At 32.3% G+C, this 26867-nt stretch overlaps 1 protein-coding gene across 1 annotated transcript in view; it reads right to left on the reverse strand.

The window, feature by feature from the left end:
* Positions 1-7174: 7174 nt before the first annotated feature.
* LOC145243910 (intraflagellar transport protein 122 homolog) overlaps positions 7175-26867 on the reverse strand; it is a 166372-nt gene continuing 146679 nt past the window's right edge. Inside the window, exons 25-28 of the mRNA XM_080107019.1 lie at positions 16315-16446; positions 13982-14061; positions 11146-11310; positions 7175-7365 (exon numbers count right to left, since the gene is read on the reverse strand). Coding sequence (XP_079963145.1) covers positions 7285-7365; positions 11146-11310; positions 13982-14061; positions 16315-16446 — 458 coding nt within the window. The 3' untranslated portion in view covers positions 7175-7284. The remainder of the gene's footprint in view (positions 7366-11145; positions 11311-13981; positions 14062-16314; positions 16447-26867) is intronic.

Genomic DNA, 26867 nt, shown 5'->3' on the forward strand with positions numbered 1-26867 from the left:
GTTTTCAAAGAGAAATCGTTGATGATGACCTTGTGTTAAAACTCCTAGTGAATGAATAATGATATATTGCAGATGACGATGATGATGATGATGATGATGATGATGATAAAGATCATCATCATCATCATTATTATAATCATAATCATAAAGCTAGGGTCATGTTCAGAAATTACAAAGCTATCAACCACTTTAGATGCTTGGTTATTTTTTTTTTTTTCCTACGGGAATAATTTGCTGATAATATAAGAACTGTTCAGTATTCCCAAACGAAGCAATTCCATTAGAGATTTTCAAAGCCAAGCCATTCATACATTTTATAATCCTGGAATCTGTCATGAATTGCAAGATATCAACTCTGAAAAGTTTACTCACATAAAAGCACTTTTCAAAGAATTAGTTTTATTTTTTAATCCTGTTAGTAAAATCTCCATCACACATTGCATGATGAATAAAACATTCTTTGGTATTTTGAGACATTTTCGGTGTCTGGCAGGTGGTGGCATGAATATTGATACATTTGTTTCAAGTTGGTCAACGTGATTAATTGCATTTAGTGGCAAGAAGAGAATGTGTTTGTTGGCTGCAGAAGGTTTGCTAAACGAATGGCAAATGTCTCTCTCCCTTAGTGTATTTTCACTTTCTCTGTATGAACTCTGATAAATAGATGATATGAACAGACTGAGAATAATATGCATGAAAAAACTGCTGTGCTAAATAGATAGATAGATAGATAGATAGATATGAAGAAGCTGAGATAGATACAGACTTTCTCTCTCTCTCTCTCTCTCTATATATATATATATATATATATATATATATATATATATAAGCGAGATAAGACACTGATAGAATTCAGATGAAAAATCCTGATAGATATTACTTAAAGTAATACTTTCAAGGAGATCCTAGCCAAAAAGGAAAAGCTCAATATTTAAGAATAGAGCAATATATAAGTTTCGTGGTTCAATTTTAAATTCTGAAAAAACAACATATAGAGACATATATTCGATTTAAGAATTTATTGACAAAGAAATATATAGAGGGGGTTATTTTAATTTCCTTAATTCTTTCCCTCATCTAAAAAGCTTCCTTCATCCAATATAAACAAGATAACAAACTATCTTTCTAATAGACTCATACCTCAAGCAAGCCGTTCCAGCATGCTCTTCCGAATATCATCACCAGGATTATTTTGCCATCTTTGGTATTTTGATAACTACACTATTGATTCCGAGGTCTATTGCACACTTAATTCAATGCTCAAATTCTATTACTCATGGGGATAATTACAATGGAATGGTATATCCGCCCAATTTCGAATATACTTTGTCACCACCGAGAAATCATTTGGACCACAGCAAATAACACACAATCAACGCAACAATGAGTAAGGTTGCCCGATATACTTTTCGAAATATAAAGAAGGAGCAGTACGCTTTTGCAATATGGGATATCACTTTCTCCTATGGGCCTATTTTCTGCCCACCCAGATTTATAACCCCGAATGACATTGGACTCCTTCCAATAATGGACTACCCAGGTTGTATCAACTTCTCTTTTCGTATAATTTTCTCCATATAATTATCCACAACCATTCAAAAAATTATTTTCAATAATTGTGCCGAAAAGCAAAATAGCATCCATTCGCAGCTGAGCATTTTGCTAACTGCATTTCATTTCCTCTGATGATATGATCCATTGTTGAAAATCCATGGATTAAGGAAATTAAAATAACCCCCCTCTATATATTCCTTTGTCAAACAATAAATTCTTAAACCGAAATTATATATATATATATATATATATATATATATATATATATATATATATAGTTAGTTTTGGAAGTTTTTTAACCTTTAAAACTATATTAAAAAACTTATTTAATTTTTATAATTTTTTATCATTCGTTAGAAAACTATTGGGTGGTCGCTAGAAAAGCTGGAAATTTGAAGGTCAGCTTCGATCATGAATAAAATGCGTGATTGCTATTTTTTTGATTGGTTCTTTTGTTGTCGAATGGATGTGCAATCTGCATATTGATTTCATTACATCTTGCTTATTTATTGCTTCGATTTAGATTTTGATACCCACATCATGAACGGGAGCAGCAGGAAGCATACACTCTATTGATGACTTGAAAATGTGCTTGGCAAGAGCTTGGAATGATATCCCACAAGTTATCCTTCAAAACGCCACACAAGCTTGGATTTCTAGGTTAAGATGCTGCAGTAAAGTGCACGGACGACATTTTGAGTATCTATGAGTATAATATGATATTTGTCTTTGAAAAACTTTGTAAAAATAAATTGTTGTTTGACAAATTTACCGCTTTTCTAGTGACCACCCTGTATTTAGTCAGTAAGTCATTTAATCACCTGCAATCAATGCATAAATTTGCTCTCTCAGATTCACAATAGTCCTAATGTTAATTTAAGGGATCATCAGTTGTTTACCATGAAACAATGTTTTGGGGATTTAAAAACAAAACAGTACATTAAATCATGGCTACCTAACAGTGTTGATCAAACACACCTCCCTTAATCTCAAGAACAAAAAAATGTTGCAGATATTTGATCTAGTTTCCTACTCTTAATTAATTTGGCTAGCCTATTTATGTTATAAAAATGTTTTCCTTACCTGTGAGATTTGTTTGTTCCCAACTTCAAAATGGATGCATTTTTTTTAATTCGCCAGTGTTGTATTTATAAGATTAGGATTACTTGATTTGACTACTCATCACTAATATATATATATATATATATATATATATATATATATATATATATATATAATGTTTAGACAGAGAGAAGAGAGGGGGCCAGTGGTGTGCTGGGATCTGGTGATACCCAAGGAAAAACTCGGGTATAAGTCATAGTACTGAGAAATATGAGAAAGAGAGAGAATTTGAATATGATTTGATGCTCCACCATAGATTTAACAAGAAAAGTAGATAGGAATAAACTAAAATGTCAAGTCATCCCATTAGCTCTATTCTGATTTTGAATTCTTTGAAATTTATAATGTAAAATTTATGCATCATAAATATTTAAACACATTTCATTTTATACAATTTTATTTTGCAGCAAAACGTAATTAATTTCACTGTTGAAAACTTAAAACTTTTAATTCTTTTTGTTGAAGTTAAATATGTCTAAATAATTATGATATATGAATTTTAAATTATATCTACTCTCTCATAGATACATACATACATATATATATATGAACAAATGATTAATAAAACATGTTAAAAGACATCTTGAAAAAGAGTTAAAAACATATTTAATTTTAAAAAGGAAGCACAAGATAAGTGGATAGTCCTTAATCCGCGGAGTTTCGAAGAAATACTCTCCTTCTTATCAGAGGGCAGTAATTAGAAAAATGCGGGATCGGATTTTGCATGTAAAAGTATTTAGTGAAGCTACAAGTAAGTCACAGATCTTACTTGGTTAAAAAAGGGGTGAGGTAAGGGGAATAGGAGGTAAAAGAAAAATGATAAAAAGATTTCACATGAATGGATAGTCCGGTGAAGGGTAAAAAATCCAAGAATGGTAAAATCCAAACACGGTAGAATTAAAAATTTCCAAATGGTCCAAAATGATCCAAAAGGCAGAATTCCTTGGAAAAAATCACAAATGGAATGAGTTCCAAATCATTAAAAGAAAAGTTCAAATGTGCACAGAAAAAGCACTGGAGAGAATATTTAAAACACGTCTGCCAAGGCCGGAGGAATCAAGTAAATTCATATTATAAGCTCTATTTCCTTTTCGGTTTTATTGAGCTTTTACATCTGGTTGAGATTACTTTACTTGTAAATATTAACTCTTTAATATTTATAATATATTTTAAGTTTACCATTTTGATTACCTTGGTAAACTTATTGTAACTTTTATTTATATATATATATATATATATATATATATATATATATATATATATATAGATAGAGAGAGAGAGAGAGAGAGAGAGAGAGAGAGACAGACAGACAGACAGACAGACAGACAGACAGACAGAAATAAAAAGGAACAAACCGTGTTATGTGTTCATCAAACGTTTCGTCTTTATTTCGAGATTTCTTCTGGACGAATGAAACGTTGATGAACACATAATTCGGTTTGTTCCTTTTTATTTCTTTATTTTGTCGGAATACTATTTCCATTATTCTCATCATATATATATATAAAATACTAGCTATAATCTTAACTAATTTTCGTTTTTGTTTCATTCATTGTTCTGTCTTTTAAATAATTTCTTGTAAGAAATTATTTATAGTTTTGGAAAAATAATTTTGCAATGAAATCTATTAGACATTTTACATCATGTTAACATTCAAATCCCATTAATATTTTATACTAGATTTTATCCTGCTAAAAATGAGCAAAAGTTATAGCCCATTGACTTAAAATGAGTGCTTTATATCAAACTTCTGGAGTAAATGTGGTATTGTGATGACTAATCCCTATTAATCCCTAACTGTGGATCAAACGTATACCATAACACTTAGTTCACTACACCTTGGTGGTAAATAGTTGGCCCTTGATCCTCGTTTGGTGCTTTCTTCAGATATGTGTCAATAGCAAAACAAAGTAGAGAGCACATACAGCACCTAATATTCTCAAATGTCACCCACTTTAGTACTGACTTAACTCAATGATGCTTAACTTTGATGATCTAATGGGAGCCGGTATGTCAGCATGATTATGTCATATCTAGACACTGTTTCCAGTCATTCTGGATTTATCTTTTCTGCTGGAATAAAGCAGTGTTGACTCAGGAGAGGAAGTAGCATTAGGGATTGTGCAACCTTTGCTTCACAATTCAGCATGAGTTATTCATCATCCCTCGGGATGATTAGATGGTAATTGTCATTTTGACAGGATGAATATCCTTGTCAATAGCAAAAATATGATAAACTTGTAATGAAACAATGTGTAACAAATATTTTAATGGAATGTGCTCTGATGAACTCATTGCACTTGTGCCCCCTCGACGTCCTTGATAAATCCACTTAACAACAAAATCTTACCCCTTCACTGTTCAGATTCCTAAATGCAAGAAATCTTTCTACTCTAATAGTTTCTTCCATCGAACAGCTAGACTTTGGAATTCCCTTCCTGCTACCTGCTTCCCTGATATGAAGAAGTTTAAATGTAATGTAAACCAACATCTTGTTAATCTTTCCTAGGCATGGTCCAAATAGTAGACGCTTACATCTAAGTGTTGATATGTCTTGTTGATGATGGACGTGAGTAAAAAAAAAAAATTTCCAACAATATTTATTTTCACTAGAAACGAATAAATAAATACATGAATAAAACAAATGCATAAAAGTATTTTCGCAAATATATTTTATTGCTTACTTAATTACAAGTTCATCATCTCTTTGTTATTGAAACTTTTTTTTTTTTCAGTAAAACCGTTGGTCCGTTTGTCTGTCCGCACTTTTCTCAATAACTATCCCTTGGAATTCTTTGAAATTTTGTACAAACATTAAACATGATATGAGTAAAAAAGTAACAGAACGGATTTCCTGGGAAAACTCCGGTTGCCCCCGGGGTACCTTTCAGATTAAAATGACTAAAATTGACACTTTTGTGCTTATTAAACTCTTGAGTGTGCCCTAGAGGCTCTTTTTAGGGTTAATAAAAACACTCCATTTTACCATATTTGTCCAAAATTTTCTGTATATGTCTATTTAGCAGTTTTGCATGGTGCTGAACTCAAATTTTTTTTTTTTTTTTACAAGGTGGTCACCACTTATCAAGGCCTGGAAGCCACTCAGGGATAAAGGTTATTGCATGTACAGTATTTGATAAAGTGTCTACTTAAGGGGGTAGTTCATCAGGAATTTGTTTATGTTGGACTTGAAGACATCCAGGTTGTAGTGAGGTGGGAAACAGGCAGTTGGAACAGAGTTCCACAGGCGTGTGCTTCTAAGAAAGAAGCTTTGTTCATGGAATCTACATTTTGGTTTTGGCACAGTGGGGAAAATTATTGACAGTGATTTCAGCAAGACGGGTGTTTTTCATAAAAGATCGGCGAGGGGGACCAGGGATTGGAGCTCAGACGAGTACCTGCCATGGAAGTAATGATAAAACAAAGAAAGGCTCGCAATGTCTCTCCTGTGGGAGAGAGGTTGCAGGGAAGAGAAAAGGGCATCACCCACTAAGCCACGAAGTCTATTTTGTACTCTGTCAAGGCAGGATAGAGTGTTTTTAGCAGCTCCTGCCCAGATGTGGTAGCAGTACTCCATCCTTGGACGTACTTGGCTTTTATATAAATAGAGAATAGCGTCAGCAGTGAGATATCTTCTGAAGTGGTAGAAGGTTTCTACCATTTTTCCAGCGACCTTGGCAATAGACTTGATGTACGTGTTCCATTTCAGGTCAGGAGTAAAGGTCAAGCCCAGAAGCTTATCAAAGCATGGAGCTTCCCCTAGTTAAGAGCCATCCATTTCAATTGATGCCAGATGGGGATCAGAGCGTTGTTGATGTCAAGATAGGAGCTTGGTTTTAGATGCATTAAAAGTATCCAGCCACCTCTTCCCCACTGTACCACACGCTCAAGATCAGAGGAGAGAGAATTAGAGAGAACGTTGTCATTTATGACCTTAGATGTGTTGCCATAGATGGTCGTGTCATCAGCATAGAGGTCAACGAATGATTTAAGTATGTGTTTTGGGAGATCATTGATGTAGATCAGGAAGAGAGTTGAGCCCAGGATGGACCCCTGCGGGACTCCAGCATTAATACTGAGGGTCTCTGATTTAATTTAAATAAGTTAAGGCCTTGGGTACTTTTGAGGCTATATGGGGAGGGGGGGCGAATGATGGACTTAGTGATTTCATTTTTTGCAGAACTCAAATTTACATAAAGCCTAAAACTGCACCGTTTGTTCATTTTTACCAGGATTTGACGCCCCCCCCTCCCCTCAAGACTTTTGGGATTAAATGGGGGGTCATTTTGTTTATGCCTCATTCACTTTGCACTCATGGGAGACCATGTATGCTTCCCTTGTTTTCAGTAAAACCGAGTATTATTGCGAAAGAGTGCTGTCATTTGAACAGCAACTATATATAAGTTTGGAAAGTACACTTAGGTTAAATCACAAAAAAAATGTATATATAATAGTAAAAACATCAATTTACATATATAATCAAGTCAAATAGAAAAAATATACAGAAATTTCTTTATTTTAATAGTGTTAAAAGATCATAGATATTCACATGTAAAAAAAAAACAAGAATAAATTAGCAGATTGAAGGCAGTCAGAATTGTGAAATTTTCAGTCTGTTCTTTCACTCCGACAAAATGGACAGTAGCCATATTGAAGATATTTCAATTCAAAGTCATCTGTATGAAACAACTGCAAAGAAAAAAGAGAAAATGATTTATTCTTATTTCATTGATTTGTCATAGTCGCTAAACGGTGATATTTTATCACATCTTAAATGGAATTGGCTCTTCACATCAAATTGAAAATAAATTACATTCAAAATGTCATCTGAAAAGAGCTTTATCGTTTACCCTTCTCTTTCTTTCTTTTAACTATTGCCAATCTTCTTACTTTGCCAAAAGCAAAAAAGAAATGTTTTTCCTTATTTATATCTTTTCTTGGGTGTTATATCCTCTCTCTTCCTTCCCATAATTACTCACTTTCCCATGCCACTTTCACCTATCGTAAAAGACCTTCATAAACTAGGACTATTTTCATCATGACAACTTCTTACATGTGGTTATCTTCCATGTTATTTTCATTCACTTACATTACAAAAAAAGAAATTATTTTGTTTCAAAATATGGCCATACACTCGACTGCACAAATGCCTGGATGCCTTCAAGTCCAACACAAACAAATTCCTGATGAACCGCCCCCTTAAGTAATGACACTTTATCAATTCTCCAATACTATTGCTACACTATCCCATTGATTACTGTACACACAATAACCCTTATCCCCGAGTGACCCTTGGGCCTTGATAAGTGGTGAACTCCATGTAAAAAAAAAAAAAAATGCTTGATGCTATTTAAATATAATAATCCATTATTCTGTCCAATCCATTCTGGTAATGTAATCATAGATTAGGTTACTAGAACGATATTTTTCTTTACCATTGTGCTAATCTTTAGCCGATACAGGTTGTTCTGGTAGGAATTTACACAATCTTGCTCCATAATGGTGATTGAACTGGTTTTCCATCATCCTGTTTCGCTTGGGAAGATTATTTGATGATAGACAAACAGCATCCATTGGTAAACATATTTTTCTGTTCATCAGTGATTAAGAAGGAAACTTTCGATTTGGGCCATTTAAATTTGAGGTAGCTCTGTAGCTATTAAAGATATTTCTATAATCTCTTGTGTAGTTCCTTCCCCTTTAACTTCAAGAGTGCTCTCTTAAACACGTCAACAAAGCGTTCAGCTTGGCCATTTGATTGTGGATGGAAAAGTGGAGATCTGAGATGCTAAATACTGTTTTGTTTAAAGAAGTTTAAAAATTCTGCTGATATATATGCAGTACCATTATCAGAAACTAAGATTTCAGGAACGCCCAACTTGCTGAAAATTTCTTGTAGTTTCTTTACAGCATCATTTGAGATAGTATGGTTCGTTTGGGAGGCTTCTGACCACTTACTGTAAGCAGCAATCAACGATTAACTGGTCCTGCAAAGTCCATATATAATCAGGATCAAGGGATTTCTGAGGTAGGCCATGCATGCAATGTTGTTTTCCGAGGAGACTTCACAACCAGTTGACATTTGGCACAACTCTTTACAAGTTCCTCTAATTGCCTGTCCATGTTTGGTCAATACACATAGCTACATGCTAAGGATTTTATCCAATTAATTCCCTAGTGTCCATAGTGGAATTGCTTGAGAACTCTCTTCTGGAGTTTGTATGGGACAACAACATGCTCTCCAAAAGTGTTCCATTAATCTTGGATAAATAAGATCTTCTTTGAAAAAATGAAGTTGCTGGTCAGTGCATGTATTTCACCAGCTTGTGAGATAAAAATATCAAAAACTTTCTGTAATAATTTATTTGCGGATGTAGCCTCCCGAATCATCTCTGAAGTGGTAGGTAGTGATCTCACTGTGGAAACCAACACAGAGACAGCTTCAGGTTCCACAGATATAGCAGTAGTGACTGTGTTCTACACTACTTTTTGATATGAAGGGATGAGTCTGGATAGTACATCCGCTTGGCCATATTTTGCTGCCTGGTTGGTACTTTATAGAAAAGTCGTAATCTAAAAGTATAGTTGCCCATCTTTGTAAGCAGTTTGTTAGATAAACTAGATTTCCTTTCCTGGAACCAAAAATACTTATTAAGGGTTTGCGGTCTGTGATCAGAGTAAAATGCCGGAGATATATCATTTTGTGAAATTTCTTTACTGCATAAATAATTCCTAGAGTTTCTTTCTCAATTTGGCTATACTTTCATTCATTAGACATCAACAACTTTGATGCGTGTGCAATGGCTTTTTTGCTTCCGTCATGAAAAATATGTAATATTACTGCTCTACTCCATAGTCTGAAGCATCCATCGCAGCAGTAATGTCTAATGAAGTGTTTTGATTTTCTTAAATGATTTTTGCATGTGCTTGACTAGTTCCATTTGGTATCTTTTTGTAAAAGATTATTCGGAGGTTCCCGTAACCTTTAAAGTTTGGGTAAGAAGGAACCATAATGAATTATAAGGCCCAGAAAGGATCATAGTGTTGCAACATCCTTTAGAGCTGGCATGTGCTTTATTGCCTGAATATTGTCCTGATTTGGTTTTTAACCATTTTTGTCAAATATGAATCCAAGGTATTTCATAGAAGTTTGGAAGAATTTGCATTTGTCTGCTCTTAAATGAAATCCATATTGTTGAATTTGATTCAGCATGAAGGTAAGACGATGCAAAAGTTCCTCTTGGGATGTGCCGCTAACGATAATATCAATGTAGTCAGAAAATCTTTGCAATCCTGTGAGCATTGTATCCATAGTTTGTTGGAATATTGCTGAAGCTGACTTGAACCCAAATGGAAGGCGGTTAAATTGAAATAATCCACTTTTGGGTGTTAATAATGAGAAGATTTTTGAAATCTTCATTAATTTCCATTTGTAGATATGCATCTACGAGGTCCAGTTTTGCAAAACTGGTTTCACTGTGGAGTTTTGAGAACAGATCTTCCAGCACAGATAGAGGATATTAATGTGTCTCTAGTCTGTCTGGGGCCGATAAAGGATTATAACTCTAATTTTCTTTATTTAAAGTTATTCCCCTTTTTATCGCTATAACAGTAGCTCTCCAACTTTTTTAGTTAAAAACCAAAAAAAATAGGAGGGTTTATTTTTGGAATGATCCTTGTATGACAAAGTGCACTCCAAACACTCATACATAGTCATCGTTCGTTGCTGGCATAAGTGCATTGAAAATGGTGATGATTATGTAGAAAAATAAATTAGGGAATAGAAAAAGGTCCCTTGTTTTAATGATACTACTCCCATCTTCATAGCTCTTCAATGTTTTGGGTTAAATAAAATAGGAGGCTTTACTTTGTGATCATAAGTTGTTTATCATAAAAAGGTGTTATATACAGTGTGATCCGAAAGTAACTCCCTATTCGAAAATAACTATAATTTATTCCAATGCTGTAATATGTTTCTCAATTTTTGTGTGTATGTTAAACAGTAAAATCTAATAAAAAAGAACAGTTGTTTTATAATTAAATGTATGCTTTTTTCTTTTCGGATCTGTTATACGAATTTGGTTTTATCTTGAAGGGAGGATACGTAAAGCTATTAGTTCCATCCCACAAGAGTTTCTTGTGAAATCAATTAATGTGGTTGATGGTTCACTTGACTGGTGGCGAGTGGTGGTTCCCATATTGAATTTTAAATAAAAGTCCATATAATATACTTTCTTCTCATATTCATTAATTGGAGAAATTATACTTCAAAAATATATTATAGTTATTTTAGAATAGGGAGTTACTTTCGGATCACCGTGTATATATATATATATATATATATATATATATATATATATATATGTATATACTTTTTTTATTTTAATAAGAGTTGAAATGGGGTTATTGATGAAAATGATTCCAAAGAGGCCGAATGTATAACTACATTCTAATAAATATACTACAAACCTTTTGGCAAAACTGGCACTTGGTGACTGACACATCTGGCAACAATGATTTGAAGTATTGAAATTTCAGAGGTTTCGGCCATTGAAGAATATAAACTTCTGTTCTTGGAATGTTCTTGAGAATAGAACGATTAACCACAACCGGAGTGAAATCAAATCCATCTTGCTGGAATAAAAAATGTTGAAAATCAGAAACAAAAGCAAACCATTCAAACACATATGTTCTAAGACCTCACTGAATAAATTTTGGACCTAACTAATAAAAGAACAACTTTTACGCAAAATTCAACTTTATTCATCAACTTAATCTCTTTAGTATGAAACACTGGTTCTAATGCTTCTCGAACAAGGATACATTTTTATTTATAAAACGATTAGCCTGGGTACCCAGCATTGCCCGGGTGTTTGTAGGTGTGTGTTGAGAAAAAAAAAAATTATAGTAGGTAGGTAGGCTCGAACCTATGACGCAAAGGCGGAAAAGAAAGTGCAGGTGTGTGTAAGGGTGTCGGTTGAGCAAAAAAAAAAAGTAGTAGTAGGCAGACAGGCTCGAACCCGTACAGCAAAGGAGGAAAATAAAGTGAAAAAAAAAATGTGATATGTTAGCTGTTGCACCCATCACAAAACCGGAAGTGACATAGGTTTAAATTAAGGCTACACAATCGAAAAGGTGATGACTTGCAAAAATATCGGCCAAAAAAAGCGACCCCTTCCTGTAGAAAAGTGCCCTGTTGAGGGTGAAGGAATTAATGTTTTTAGCCAACGTTTTGATATTTGTCATCCAAAGGGTCAAGCTTCAAAATGATACCGATCCCGTGAAAATTCATCACCTCTTTCAAAAGTTTTAGACATACAAACATGCATACATTTAAACAGACAGGTGAGATTTATATTATAGATTTATCTTCCTCAAAAGAAACCTTATCGTAGCAAAATCTCTTTTCTTTTCAGCATTTTTTAGGTCTGCAAACAACCACTAGTCACTGCAGGTTAGATCTAAAGGATAGGGGTGGTTGTGGATTCAATTCGAAGTGCAATTCATGTAGTTTTGCTACAATTTGTGCCACAATGCATTGTCTCTGTGAAAGAGCACTTTTTCCTTTGTGGTCATTTATTGGCAATTTCTTCCTTGAAACACACCAACAACACTATATAATATTTGCTGTTTATGGTTCTTTCTTTCTCAAGAAATTTCAAGATAAAAAATACAATGTGTATCCCAGAATATAGAAGCCAAAACCTTGTCTGTTTATGTTTACATCTTTAATGACATTGGATGGCTTTCACCTGCTGTTGACCACTTATCTATCTGCAAATTTGACTTCAGAGCGAAGTCATGCATCAATGTTTCCGCCATTCTCACACATAGATGCAAAATCTTTTTGTTGCATTGAAATAGATGCAAACAATTGTTGATTTTGATCGACTGTAAACAAATGCAACACCCATTTTGAAAACAGTTTTCTCATGGACAAATGTTCATGTAAAATAAACTGTCTTTTGATATCGTCTGCTCATCTCCTACCTCACATAACTTCATTTTATGATCGACCAAAAGCGTTTGTAAAGTTTAAGTTTTCTGAAACAACTGCCATAATTTAGTGACATGTATGTTCAGCATCATTTGTGTCTGTACAATGATGTTTAAATAAGCACATCACCTGTTAACTGTTGCTTCTAAAAAAGCAAAGTTTGAATCACACTTATTGAACCATTACTTTGCTTGAACAGTACTTTTTCACATCAACAAATTGAGCATGCAGGGCCCGCCTCCACATGTGAAAAATTTACTTTCACCATAAATGTTTGTGCAAAATTTCAAAATAAAATTAAAGGAGTGGCTATTGAGAAAAGTACGAATAAACGAAAGGATGAATGATTTGGGGGCAATTTTACCCCTACAATGTCTCATATAGGAGCAACCAAAGTTATCCCAGAAAATGTGTTCTAGCAAAAATTTACTTTCATTATGACTAATGTTTGTGCAAAATTTTTAAAAAATCCAAGGAGTGGTTATTGAGAAAAGTGCGAACAAACGAATGAGAATGAATTACTAGGTCCTTTGAACTACTCCCTCCTTTGTTGTTGTTGGGGGGGCCAAAAAGCAAGTTTTTCGTTTTGAAAATTCTTAACAATACCTTTACTTAATTAACTGTAATTTGTACACTACTAATCTGACTGAGCTCAAACTTTCACACATGCCATTTGAAGGCTAGTACTTTATAAAAATCATATTGATTATTCATCAGTGGTGCCTTGAACTAAGTCAACGATGTGTAATTTTGTTAAGATCATAAACAGTAAAATCTAAATAAAATTGTGAACTTTATGAAATAATGCATAGCAATCAAACATGTAACATATTTGTGCAAAAAAAAACAGTGCATAAATATGAACATAAACGAGTTTTATGAAAGTACGTTGAAAAATTTGCTAATATTTTCTGAAAAACCTTTTTTAAAAGTGGAATCGAGAGTTTTTTGTGGTTTGGTTTAACCCACCATATAGTATATCTGAAAAAAACATTTGTTTTAGTAAACTGTTCTTTTTATTTAGATTTTACTGTTTATGATCTGAACAAAAATAACACATCACTGATTAGGTCCAAGGCACCAGTAATGAAAAATCAGTATGATTTTTATATTTCAAAGTTTGAAGCATATAAGCCATTAACAACAAAAATAAAAGAAAAAGAAAAGGGCATATTTTTTATGAGTTCAAGCCCTGTCATAATATTTCCCAGACAAATGCCAGTATCAACAGAGCATGGGAAAAAAAAGTCCACGAATGATCAGATAACATGAAATAGGTTTAAAAAAATATAGAAAATTTTAAGTTACCTCAATGCTAAGCAATCTTGCAGTGAAAGGATCATCTTCGTCATCAACAGCCGATTCATTAAAAGTGAGTGTTTCAGCTTCTAATAACGTTTGTTAAGGATTCTTCAATTCAATTGTGAAGACATCTTATTTAGTATATAAGAAAAGGAAACTCGATGAAACCAGTAAAGCTATTCTAACACCAATCAGATATATTAGAGAAATTTTAGAAGATAACATGCCATAAAAGCAACTCATAAATAAGGAAACGGTGATCCATTATTTAAATTCAATGCCTTATTGTAGTATGTTGTCATTTTGAGCAATGGCTCTTCAACTTGGGGTTGAGAGTTTAGGGTGATGTCTATTATTATCATGAGTTTATGAGCTTTCAAACATTCATTTTGAAGAGTGCAGGTAAATAACAGTGATGACCCTGATGTAAACATTGTATTTTGAACTTTAGTCACGGAGGTGACGATTGCTCAGTGGTTAATAACATGGACTGACAACCTGGTTGTACCAAGTTCAAATCAAAGTTCGTTCCACAGAAAAACTTTCATTTAGGGATGTTGGCAACCTTCACATCGTCCCTCCCATAAGTACCTGATATTGTTCTAGAAAAAAAATTCTTAATTCATGAATAATGTTAAACAACAACAACCTCAGAATCAAATTCGACATCAATTTTTCTATGAAAGTGAAAGGCAATGATTATGTTGTTTGATAAATAATAGACGATATTTTTACTCTCTTTTAAAAACTTGATTTAGGCTGACATTTTTGCAGTATTTCATATAAAATTTGACATGTTTCATAATTGATTAAATACATTTTTAATAAAATTTGGAAGCATGTAAGCATTTAATAAGAAAGATGAAAAGAAAATTAATATACTTTTTCTTTTCTTACATGGAGTCAATCATTCTCAACTAAGAATCAGGAAAAGGATTTATAAGAGATTGCACAGGGCAAAGGTACTTTCTATACAAGATGGAATTATAAAAGTTTGGTGTTGACTTTCAAGCTAATTTCGAAGATGTGAGGTGGCATGGTGTGGACCTCACTTAAAATCAAAGACTATAACTGTGGCCGGAAATTTTGTTTTCATTACCCTGCGCACATTCCTGTTATTCGTGGCAATCCAGTGATGCACTTTGAGGGTGCTGGCAATGGTCCTGTTGTCATAACTTGGATCAGTAGAGAGTAGGAGTTTTACAGTGGCGCATCTCTGATCTTGTTCTTTGAGCATTGTGTCACTTTCAGACATGATAGAAGGCTCCTATCGCTCTTGGGGCTTGTACACAGCTGGTCAACTAGTAGATGGTCTGCAACAAAAAAGAAAATTGGTTTTCATCAAACGGAAATGGAATCATGTCATCTTTTCTAGGGCGACAATTTTATCATTCCACCCTGTAGTTTTAAGGAGACTGTTGCAGATGAAGGGTGATTGTTATTCACTCTTGAAAATGAACATTTGAAAGTAAACTTTAAAAAAATATCAACATGTACGAAAAACTGTATGACTATCTGAAACAAATTGATAAAAAGTTCAATAAAATGTTTATCTACTTCCAAAAGTAATGCCTCCGATTCTTTTATTTCATCCAAATGGATCAGAGGGGATTGCAAATTGCCTTGTTATGATGACTGAACTTATGCATTCATGATCTGAAAGTTTTGTCTCTCTGTTACAGATACTGATGATGTGAGATTCTAAGAAAGCAGTCCCTGTCATGGACGTGTGTCAGAAGCAGAGATGAGTTATTGAATTCTTGGCATTAAGAATGGTTGTGACTATGTAGAAAAATAAATTTTGAAGCACAAAAGCTTGCTTGTTTTAATGGTACAACTCTGGTCTTTGTAGATCTTCAACTTTTTGAGTTAAAAGAAAATGGGAGGCTTTACTTTTGAAACGGTCTTCATATGAAATTGTCATTATCTTGCAAACAGTTGTTGCGTTCTGTCCATTGAAGCGGCAAAAATCATCTGATCATCCTAGGAATGATGGATGACTCATACTGGGATTTTGTTATAAGTGAAGCTGGTTTGCACAGGGCCAGCCTCACTCTCTCGTCCCAACTAGCCTGATCCAGCGGTAGATTAGGTGATATGCAGATGCAAGAAGTGTCAATCTCCTCCTACATACAAGGCATGATATTCCTGTATAGTTACCCATTTGGTACTAGCCAGGATCAATATTGCTTAACTTTAGTAGTTTAATGGGAACTGTAGTGTCACCATGATCTTGCAAACAATCTAATAAATCAACTCACCATATGCAAACAAATGGCAGCATATTTATTAATGGAAAATAAAAAAAAAAATTTTTTAAATCAAGTTGCAAAGGATACTGCCAACTATGGACGCCTGCCACTGATCATCTTGTTTTCGTTTTTGTGTTGGAATGGAGAGATTTAAAATCTGAATTGCCTCTTCATCAGATAATCCTTCTTCCAAAACAAATTCAATCAAAGGGAGGATTTCTATAAAAAACAAAATAAGGCAGAAAAGAAATTATTAACTGATAACGATTGGAGGGAATCGGAATGCATTGGGGAAAACAGAGGAATAGAATGATTACGGCAACAGTAAAAAAAAAAAAAAAGGGTAAAAATTACAGATAAAAAAACTGAATCCATATTAGTTTTCATCTTGAGTGTTATTTTCACAACGTTTCATTGCTGTAACCTCTTACATTCTATATATATATATCTTGTCGAACTCGGGAATCTTTCTCTCTGGAATTTTGTTTTTTTTACAAAGGATTCACCACTTATCAAGGCCTGGAGATCACTCGAGGATAAGAGTTAATGGGTATACATTAGTAATGGGATTATAGCATAATAATCATAAGTAGTCGAGATTTTGTAAGTTTGATTACTTAGAGGGGCAGTTCATCAAGGACTTGTTTACGTTGGACTTGAAGACAATCAAATTGTAGTTAGCTAAAAAGCAGGCAAACGGAAGAGAGTTCCACAGGCGTGCAGTTCTAAGAAAGAAGCTTTGTTCATGGAATCTACACTTACGTTTAGGAAATTATCGATAGTGGTTTTGGCTAGACGAGTGTTTTTCGTGATAATTTAGCGGGGGGGGGGCATAGATTGAAGCTCAGCCGAGCACTTGCCATGAAAATAACGATAACGCAAAGACAGGCTCGCAACATTTCTTTTGTGGAAAAGAGGTTGCAGGGAAGAGAAAAGGGCATTCCCCACTAAGCTACAAAGTCTATTTTGAACTCTGTCAAGGCAGGATAAGCTGCTTCTAGTAGCTCCTGCATAGATGTGGTAAGCGTACTATGCACAGAATTTAAAATAAAACTCTTTATTTAATCCACATGAGTAGCATGCTCTCATTCCATCAACCATAACTGAAAATAAGTCCTAAGTAATTCACAATTGTATTTTGGGTGTCGCCCCCACTGAGGATTGAACCTTCAACCTCCAGAAGAGTGTAACTTTTATGTCTGAATTTAACCAAGTATTCTATCAACTGCATCATGGGTCCTTGCACAGTAGATAGAGTACTTGGTAAAAAAAAAATTAACCCTGTGAAAGTAAAACTTAAGATGAGAAGAGTAGTCTGAAGAATTCAAATAATCTAAATAATCAATCCTCATCTAAAAAATTTGAAACCATAAAAACTGAATGAAAATACAATTTGAAATGTAGACAAAAAACAATGCAAAGTAAATGCAATGAAATGTATGGAATTGTCCAGTTGGTTTACAAAAAAACGCTAGGTTCTGAATAAAACTTTTCATTATACTTGTTTTTTGCACAAATGCTGGCAAATTTTTTCACTGAAAAATATATTTCTGTCTGTACAAAATTATACAAAGCTAACTCAATGAAAGATTAAATGAAAAATGAAAACAATATTTTTGAATTATTGGATATTTTTTATGAAACTTTTAGAAAATTAAAATTTAAAATCAAGAAAGAAACATTCATTGTAAGGTAAATTTTATGAATATTTATTTTTTGAATAACAAACAACCAACAGATATTTTTTGCATTTTTTTTCTTCGTTTTATGAGTCTCTTGTTCAAATAAAGATGTTTACATTTTTTTATATAATAAAACAATGATAGCAAAAATGTTTTCTTTATTATTTTTTGTATTAGGATTACGACATTCAGAATTTTGGGACCTTACGGCATTCTTCGTAAACAGTCTGGAAAATTCTGATAATGGTATCGTTCTCATACTGTATAAGTGACAACAAAGTTTAACAAAAGTTGCATGTAAAACAAAAATAAACAAAATGTAAACAGAAACTAAAGTCAACCATAAAGTAAATCTAAACAAAAATTCAAAGTAAAGAAAAGCATAGCAAAAAAAAATGAGTAAAAAAGTATTAACAAATAATAAAGGTAAAAACTGAAAAATATAAACATGTAAACAAATGGCAAAAAAATCAAAAATTAAAAAATATAAAATCAGAAACTACACAAAAACAAAAGTTTATAAGTAACAATAAAGTTAAGCAAAAGTTAGATGTAATTCAAAGTAAAAAAAAAAAGTAACAAAAATCAGTAAAAATGTGTTAAACAATAAAGGTCTACTAGACCTTTTTCTCACAACTTGCCCTGAACTATGTTCAGTTTCTGTTCTGTCTCCTCTGGGACTTTCCGACCACTCTGTTGCATCAATTAAGAAAAAAATGAAATGTAATAAGTCCCCAGACGTACCTCTTCATCGTACAGTATATCGATACAGTAAGGCTGACTGGGATAGCTTCCGTACATTTATATCAGATCTACCTCTGCATTCCCTGTTTAAAAAGGATGTGTCCTCAATAGTATCAGACCTGATGGAATGGTTAATAGTAGGTATAGATCGTTTCATACCCTCGAAAAAGTTTCAGCAAAAACCTAACAGCCAGCCATGGTTCTCTCCAGAATGTGCTGCTGCCATTGCTCACAGAAATCACTTTTTCCACTGCTTCCAACGTAATAGATGTATGGAAACTAAAGCTGCTTTCAGGACTGCCAGCAACCATTGTAAGAAAGTAATAAAGAATGCAAGAAAGTTGTATGCTCAGTCCGTCAAGTCCAAAGTAGCTGAGCAGTGGCTTTGTTCCCACCAGTTTTGGCAAATAGCAAACAGAATCCTGAACAGAAGTGTGTGCTCTATCCCAACTATCATCAATGGACCTGAGGTAATCTTGTCAGCATCAGACAAAGCCAAACTCTTTGCCAAGAACTTTGCAGCTAATTCTGCCCTTTGCGACCAAGGCCGCCAACCCCCAATATTTCTCAATATAAATAAAAATGTAAACAAATGGCAAAGAATACAAAAATAATGAAAAATATATATAATCAGAATCTAAATAAAAACAATAAAAATTATAAGAACAAATAAAGTTAAAAGTTGGATGTAATTCAAAGTAAAAAAAAGCATAAACAAAATGAGTAAAATATAAATAATAAAAGTACAAAATGAAAAATACAAATAAAAACGTAAACAAATGACAGAAATAAAACAAAAAGTTAAAAAATATAAAATTAGAACCTAAACAAAAACAATAAAAATTATAAGTATCAGTAAAGTTAAAGATTGGATATAATTCAAAGTAAAAAAAAAAAGTAAACAAAATGAGTAAACCATCTATATATATATATAAAAGCGAAAATGTGTGTATGTATGTTCGCTTTTTGTGTATGTCCAAGAAAGGCTTTTTTCTAAGAAGCGGTTGGTCGGCTCACAACTTCTTAAAACTTTTTATATCACATATAAATCATAATATCTACGAGTTAACAACGGAGGTCGCCTGTCTATTTAATTTGCTCGACTTTGAAAAGATAAATATTCAACATTTTTCGCTCGCCGCATGTGGATTAGGCTTTTTCGTATAATAAAAAAGCGACACTAATTCTGGCGGTATTTTTCTGGTCGCCGGAAATGCCCAAAAGCAATCAGCTTCGATCAATGTGGAAATATTTTCCTTATATCAGACAATTGCTATTCAATTTGGACAATCCCCTTTTTATGGGGAACTGTTCCCCCCCCCCCACATCTTGGGAAAATAAAAATACAAAAAGCGTTCCTGCAGTAAATAAAATACTACCCCGCAGTCAAAGTTGGCCTCATTAAGTCATTAAAACGTGCACCTGCCAATTCTAAGTAATTAAATAAATTTAAACGTGTTTCTGTTAATATTTCGCGGTGGCCCAGTAGTTAATGTCGCACGTTTATTTTCACACTTTAATTTCCAACTTTGCCTCAAGAGTTCAGATTCGATCCTCATACTTACCTACAAAAACTTTTTTTTTTAATTTTAAGCGCCCCCCCTCCCCCCGGAGTTTTGATTTACCCCAAACCACACACACCTCCAAACACCCAGGCAACGCCGAGTACCTCCCGCTAGTAAATAATAAAGGTACAAAAATGAAAAATACAAATAAAAATGTAAATAAATAATAAAAATATAAAATCCAAAAATATAAAATAAAAAATAAAATAAAAAATATAAAATAAAAAATAAAATCCAAAAGATCAGAAAGTAAACAAAAGCAAAAAACAAAAAATAAAACAAAACAAAAAGTAAAACAAAACAAAAAATAAAATTAGTAAATTTAAAAAAAAAATATTTCTGATGAAAAGTGAATGAAGAAAAAGAAAATTCAAAAAAAAAAAATGAATAAATTGAGATAAAGAAATATGATGTAAAATGATCTACAAAAGTCAAGAAGCAAAATAAAAGTCAATAATAAAAAATGGTACAAATTAGAAATGTGGATGATTATTTAGTTTGATAGACAGAGCTTGACTTTAAAGTCATGTGGTCACATGTGAGAAGAGTGGTTATGGTGATTGGTTTATTAAGTAAGGTGATTATACAGATAGATATTACATATCTATTATACTTGCAACCTTGAATTTAGAGAAAATGGGTAAGAATTTAATCATGTTAAATAAAGTGTGTTTAGATCCCTGTGAAGATATCTTCATCAAAGAATACATGGATCCATACTTCAATGAATCTAACATATAAAGTTATCTTTTCATATTTTCAAAGTCAGCCTCAAATAGAATTGAAGTTTGTAAGTCAAACTTTGTTTCTGACTAGCTAATTTTCATTATTATTGCTGTACCTTCTTATTGATAATATATGCATTTTGCTACAGTTTATTTGCAAAATTACTTTGTTTAGCCCAGATAATTGTTAACATGAAATATTTAAAAATAATCACCCAAAAAAAATAATCAGTCATGAGGTAAATTTATAATTTATATTGAAGAATAGAAGTTGTCTACCTCTTCTGCAAACAAATAAAAATTGAAAAAAAAAAATTATTTCATTGCATCTATTTTTATTGTTGTACTCTTCACTCCTGTGCACAAGTTTGTTCCAGTTATTGCAGGATTGACCCAAACTAGGAGGGAGTGAGACTAGCATAAAGTTGATCATGTTATAAATTTTACATTTTCAATCTCCATAAATGATGCAACAACTTCACATGTGAATGAGTAATTTTGATAATTACACCTTAATTTATTATTCTTTTTGTAGTTTTTGATCATCTCTTTTTTTAATTACATTTTTTTTTTAATTATGCTTTCTCTTTTTATCTTTTTTTTTAAAACTATGTCTTGCAAAAAAAAAATGTAATAATTTAGATTAAAATAAAAAACAAAAATTAATAGTAAATGCGACACAAGTTTAATTGCACATGCTGGGAATTTTCTATTTCATAAATGTTTTTTTTAAGTCTGATTTTCATTTCCAGTGTTGTCTTTTCATTATTTAGTTATGTTTTTTGATAATTTTTAAAAATATTTCAACTATAACTTTGAAGTTGTAATGTATTTTAGTTGAATATCTTGTGTAAATATTATTTTGTGAGAAGTGTTAGAAATTGTATTCTACAGGGTGGTCAAAAAGTCAGGTAACATGTTAAAGGTAGAAAAAACAATATGATCCATTATAATCTCTATTCGTTTAATATTATTTGTTTAAATATTTGAGTGTAATATATAAACTTTAATTTTAAATCTAGATTTAAAATATATATATATACGTGTATTGCTAATATCGTTTTTCTTTAAAATGTTACCTGACTTTTTGACCACCCTGTAGTTTACTTTTCAGTATTTGGTTGAATGGGGGTGTAAACCAAATGATTTTGATTATTGCTGGTGGATGGTTTGATAGTTGGAATACATAATTATCTTTTATGTAAAGCCCTAAGAGAATTTCGAAACTAAGTTATAATTCAATAGCAAATAATTCTTCAGGGATGGGAGTGACAGGCTCCATTTTTTTTGTCTTGATTTGTAGATTGAATGCATGATGAGTATCTATTACGCACTCGAGATCGAATAATTAACATGCACCCATGTTTTGTAATCTCACGTTTCTTCTGTGCAGGCCCCAATCATGGTGGTCCTGGATATGACCTTAAACTATATCCGATGGTGAAGCCCCAGCTGGCAGGCTTTGGGGAGTATGGAGCCACCCTTTAATTGCCATTGCTCCCAGGTCCACTCTGACCCGAAGTTGTAGTACCTGTTAGGGTCCCAACTATGGGTTAAATAAAAACCGATTTAAAAAAGAATATATATATTCTATTAAAAAAATTTTCTTCAAAAATCACTGGATTCGGCATTAAAATAACTTGAAAAGGGTTGATATGCTGTAAAACAAAACCAACCAACCAGCCCAATCATGGCAATTTGAAGAGATAGTATACATTGGTTCTTGTCTTTTCATTTTACTTCAGTAAAAGTTCTCAAAAATGAAGGGGCCCCTTCCTGGGGTTAACACTTGATCTCTATATGAAATACATAGATATTCAAATGTTCTATTGAAGTTCTTCTTTACATCTCAAGCACTAAGTTAGTAAAGAAGTTGGGAACATAATTTTCCTCTCCTCAATTGACCGTTTAAATATGTTATAATATATCTTTCTTGTGGTCTATTGGTCTTACTGGATTCCAGGATAAAAATTCATCTAGTCTTGTGGCGTATCCAGCTTTGTACTGTTATCTGAGGGTTTACTTGTAGGGGAAAGTATCCTCATGCCTCTGTACAGAGAGATCTTAGGCACTCGAGGGTAGTGTCTAGTACACATTCAAGTTCTCTCTCTTGTATATGCTATCCATATTTATGAGTATTTGGGCATGTAATTGTGTTTGTCTATATATAATCTACTTAAGTTTATCAAACAATAAATATATAGTCTAAAGAAGCTTTGAATAAAAAAAAATGAAAAAAAAAAAATGCAGTTTAAATTCCCGGAAGGAAAAAGATATTTTAACTTTAACCTATCGCAGACTTAGCACCTACATAATCCGACTTCTTAAATGTTTATGACAAAACAGAACTCATTTATATAAGGAAGAAAAAAAAAGACTTTACTAAAACTGTTAAATAGAAAGACTTAGCATTTGCATAAGCCGATTTCGCAAAAGTCTTCAATTATAAAACAGAATTTAACTACAAGAAACCTTAGAGAGAGAGAGAGAGAGAGAATAAATGACAAAAAGTTATATTCTAAAATTCATGATGTTGACCATCTTATAATTTATTCCTTTAATTCAGTTGACTTATACAATTCCTGAGAGTATCTGTTTCGTAGCGCAAAATCAATCACTTAATTATTATATCAAAATCAATTTTTCCATCAAAAGGAATTGAAATGTAATTTGACATGGTAAAAATACGAAAATTGGAAGAGAAGCTGCATTACGCCATGGCGTAATGCAGCTTCTCTTCCAATTTTCTATTTTTACCATGTCAATGCAGCTTCTCTTCCAATTTTCGTATTTTTACCATGTCAAATTACATTTCAATTCCTTTTGATGGATTGATCGTTGCTATTTCTTCTGATGAGTTATGGACATAATAGATTCACTGATTGATATAATAATTAAGTGATTGATTTTGCGCTACGAAACAGATACTGTCAAGAATTGTATAAGTCAACTGAATTAAAGGAATAAATTATAAGATGGTCAACATCATGAATTTTAGAATATAACTTTTTGTCATTTATTCTGTATATTGCTCTGTAATTACATTGAGCTTCTTATATAAGGATTGATATATAATAAGAAAATATATTTCTACAGAAATATATATATATATATATATATATATATATATATATATATATATATATATGAATTTTAAAATGGATACAATCCAACGTTATGATGTGAAAAGGAAGCAGAAGACCGGAGACTCGACGTTTCGCCCGAATTATGCAGGCTTTTTCAAATTGCAATATTTTTTTATTAAAACTAGAATAATAATTCTAAACATAAGGTTTAGCTTCTTCATTTTAATCATTGTAAAGGTGGCACAAAACAGTTCTGTTTGAGAAAATTTATTTACTCGACCTGGGACGGGCATTTTTCTAAATCTAAGATAGCAGCCTGAGACCCTTCCAATGTGGCCATATGGGAGTGGGGGTGGGGTGACTGTCATCTTTAAAGTGAGTTTTTTTCGTGTTTGTGATCTGCTGCATCTTTCCTAAGTACCTTTCTTCATTTTTATTTTGTTATTCTGTGTTGGGTTTTATTATTTCATTGTCTTTGAAGTGCAACTAATTAAATTAAACATAATATTTTTTATTATGGGTTTCCAAACGCATATAAGGCAGTAAAGAAAAATATATAGGCATTCACCAAATATATATAAACAAAATTTATGATAGTGGACCGATTTTTCTCTTTGGTCATTGGAATGCAACTTACCAATATGTGCGTGCATGTGTGTATATATATATAAAAAAAAAAAAAATGAAAAATTTGGAATTAAAAAAATTTACAACAAATTTATTTGACAAGGAATACAAAAATTTCAAGTTTTTTCCTTAATCCATGTATTTTCAATAAATGGCTCATCTCATCAGAGGAAATGTTTTTAGCAAAATAATATTTATAGGCAGTCATAAATTTTGCTACATAGACCATAGATTGAAAACTAAAAAGCTTGCATGAAAAGTTTTTAAAAAGCCAAGATCAAAAAGGATATTACATGGTGTAGTAAAGTTTAGTAGTAGACCAAATGGAGTTTTTTAATGTTATATGTATGCATATGATGTCATATATATATATATATATATATATATATATATATATATAATTTAAAATTGGTATATTTAGGCAGAATTTTTTCATTCAAGCAGACATTAGTAAATATAACAAAGATACTTTGCTTCATGGTTCTTTTTTTATTTTTTCAATTTTTCGTTTTTTATATCAAAATCGAAAATATTGATGAAAGTTCCATAGTTATCATGAGCGCTTTTGATTCAACTGTGAATCATCTTCACGTGTTGATGAGGTGAAAGTGAGTAGCAGTAAAAAATGGAAATTAAAATGTGAAAATTAAAATATACAGTAAAACTCCTTTAATTTGAACTTCCTCTCATTTGGACTTCTTCTAAACCTGGACTTTCTCTAAACTTGAACTGTCTCATTAAAATTGTATTAGCATATTTGATGCGGAGTTGCAGTAAAACTGTTTACATAGTTTAGTCAGATATTGCGCAGAAATGTTAATATTGGTACTATGTAATTTATGCAGATTAGCTATTGATAATTAATTTACACTAACTGTAAATTTTTTTTTCAGATTGCTATATTTAAAATGGTGTAAAACAACCCATCACAATGGGTCTAGAAAAAATTCTAGAAACCAAACGGTTACCGACCAACCATGCTGGTCTTAAACCACTTAATGCAAATGATGTTGAAATGTGGGTGCAACAAGATGAGGAAACTACTAATCAATATCCTGAAGGCAGTAATGGTGATCTTGACGCTAATGTAAATAACCAAGAACACTCTGATGAAGCAATATCATGGGATGATGCAGAAAAGTCTATGGAGACGGTTATAAAATTTCTAGAAAAAAGTCCTTACTTTAGTGACAATTATGTTTTGCAAGCAATTTCACTCTGAAGAGATATAGCTACAGAACCAAGAAATTGTAGATTTTCGTTATCGCTTACGGAATACAATGGCAGCGCCCGAGAGCTCAATCGATGAAAATAGCAACTGCAATGAGACTCATTCAATGAATAAAAAAGAAAAACTGTATTTTACATAAATGCATGATTTCTGTAGATGATAATATAAATAAATAAATAATAAATAAATATAAATAAATACCTAACAAGTAAGAGTACATTTACTTTATTTTCAATGTTTTTGTTCCTGGTAATAATATTTAACAATTCTTACTTGCAATATATCGTAAACTCAGCTTAATATATACTTGAAGTATCATATAGCAATGAATTTCATTTACTATTTCTTAATTCTTAGAAAATTAAAGTTAACTGCAGCACATTTTTTTATCACGAAACTTGAACAGCATCCTCTAATTTGAACGAAGCGGATGTTCAAATTATAGGAGTTATACTGTATTTAAAAAAATATATATGTATTTAATAATGTCTGCTTGAATATATATACATATATATATATTTATAAATATTATATCCAAAACTGAAACCTATCATAATAATAAAAAACTCAATATACTAGACAGAACTATAAAAGAAGTGGGGAAAAATTTATGCTGAAAATAAAATCCAATAAATTGGAATATTTATTGATCCATAAAATTCAAAACAAGGGATTTTAATAATGAAAGATTCCGTTTTTGAATTTGATGGATCAATAAATATTGTAATCTATTTCATTTCAGTATTATTTGGATTCTCTCTTATTTTGAATGTTATTTTTGCAATGTTTCGGATGAGTAACCTCTGACCTTCTCCAGGTGTATCTTGGTGAACTTGGCAATGCTTCTGTCAAACTTGGGAATTTGGTTGGTATTTTAAATGGAACTTTTTATTTACATTCAAAGTGAATCCAAATAATACAAATAACCAATCTCCATCTCAAAACTTCAAAAAGGTACATTATCATTGCTACAATTTTAT

The sequence above is a fragment of the Euprymna scolopes genome, chromosome 22, assembly GCF_053919585.1.
Source record: "Euprymna scolopes isolate OS-2025 chromosome 22, ASM5391958v1, whole genome shotgun sequence".
Classification (NCBI taxonomy): Eukaryota; Metazoa; Mollusca; class Cephalopoda; order Sepiida; family Sepiolidae; genus Euprymna; species Euprymna scolopes.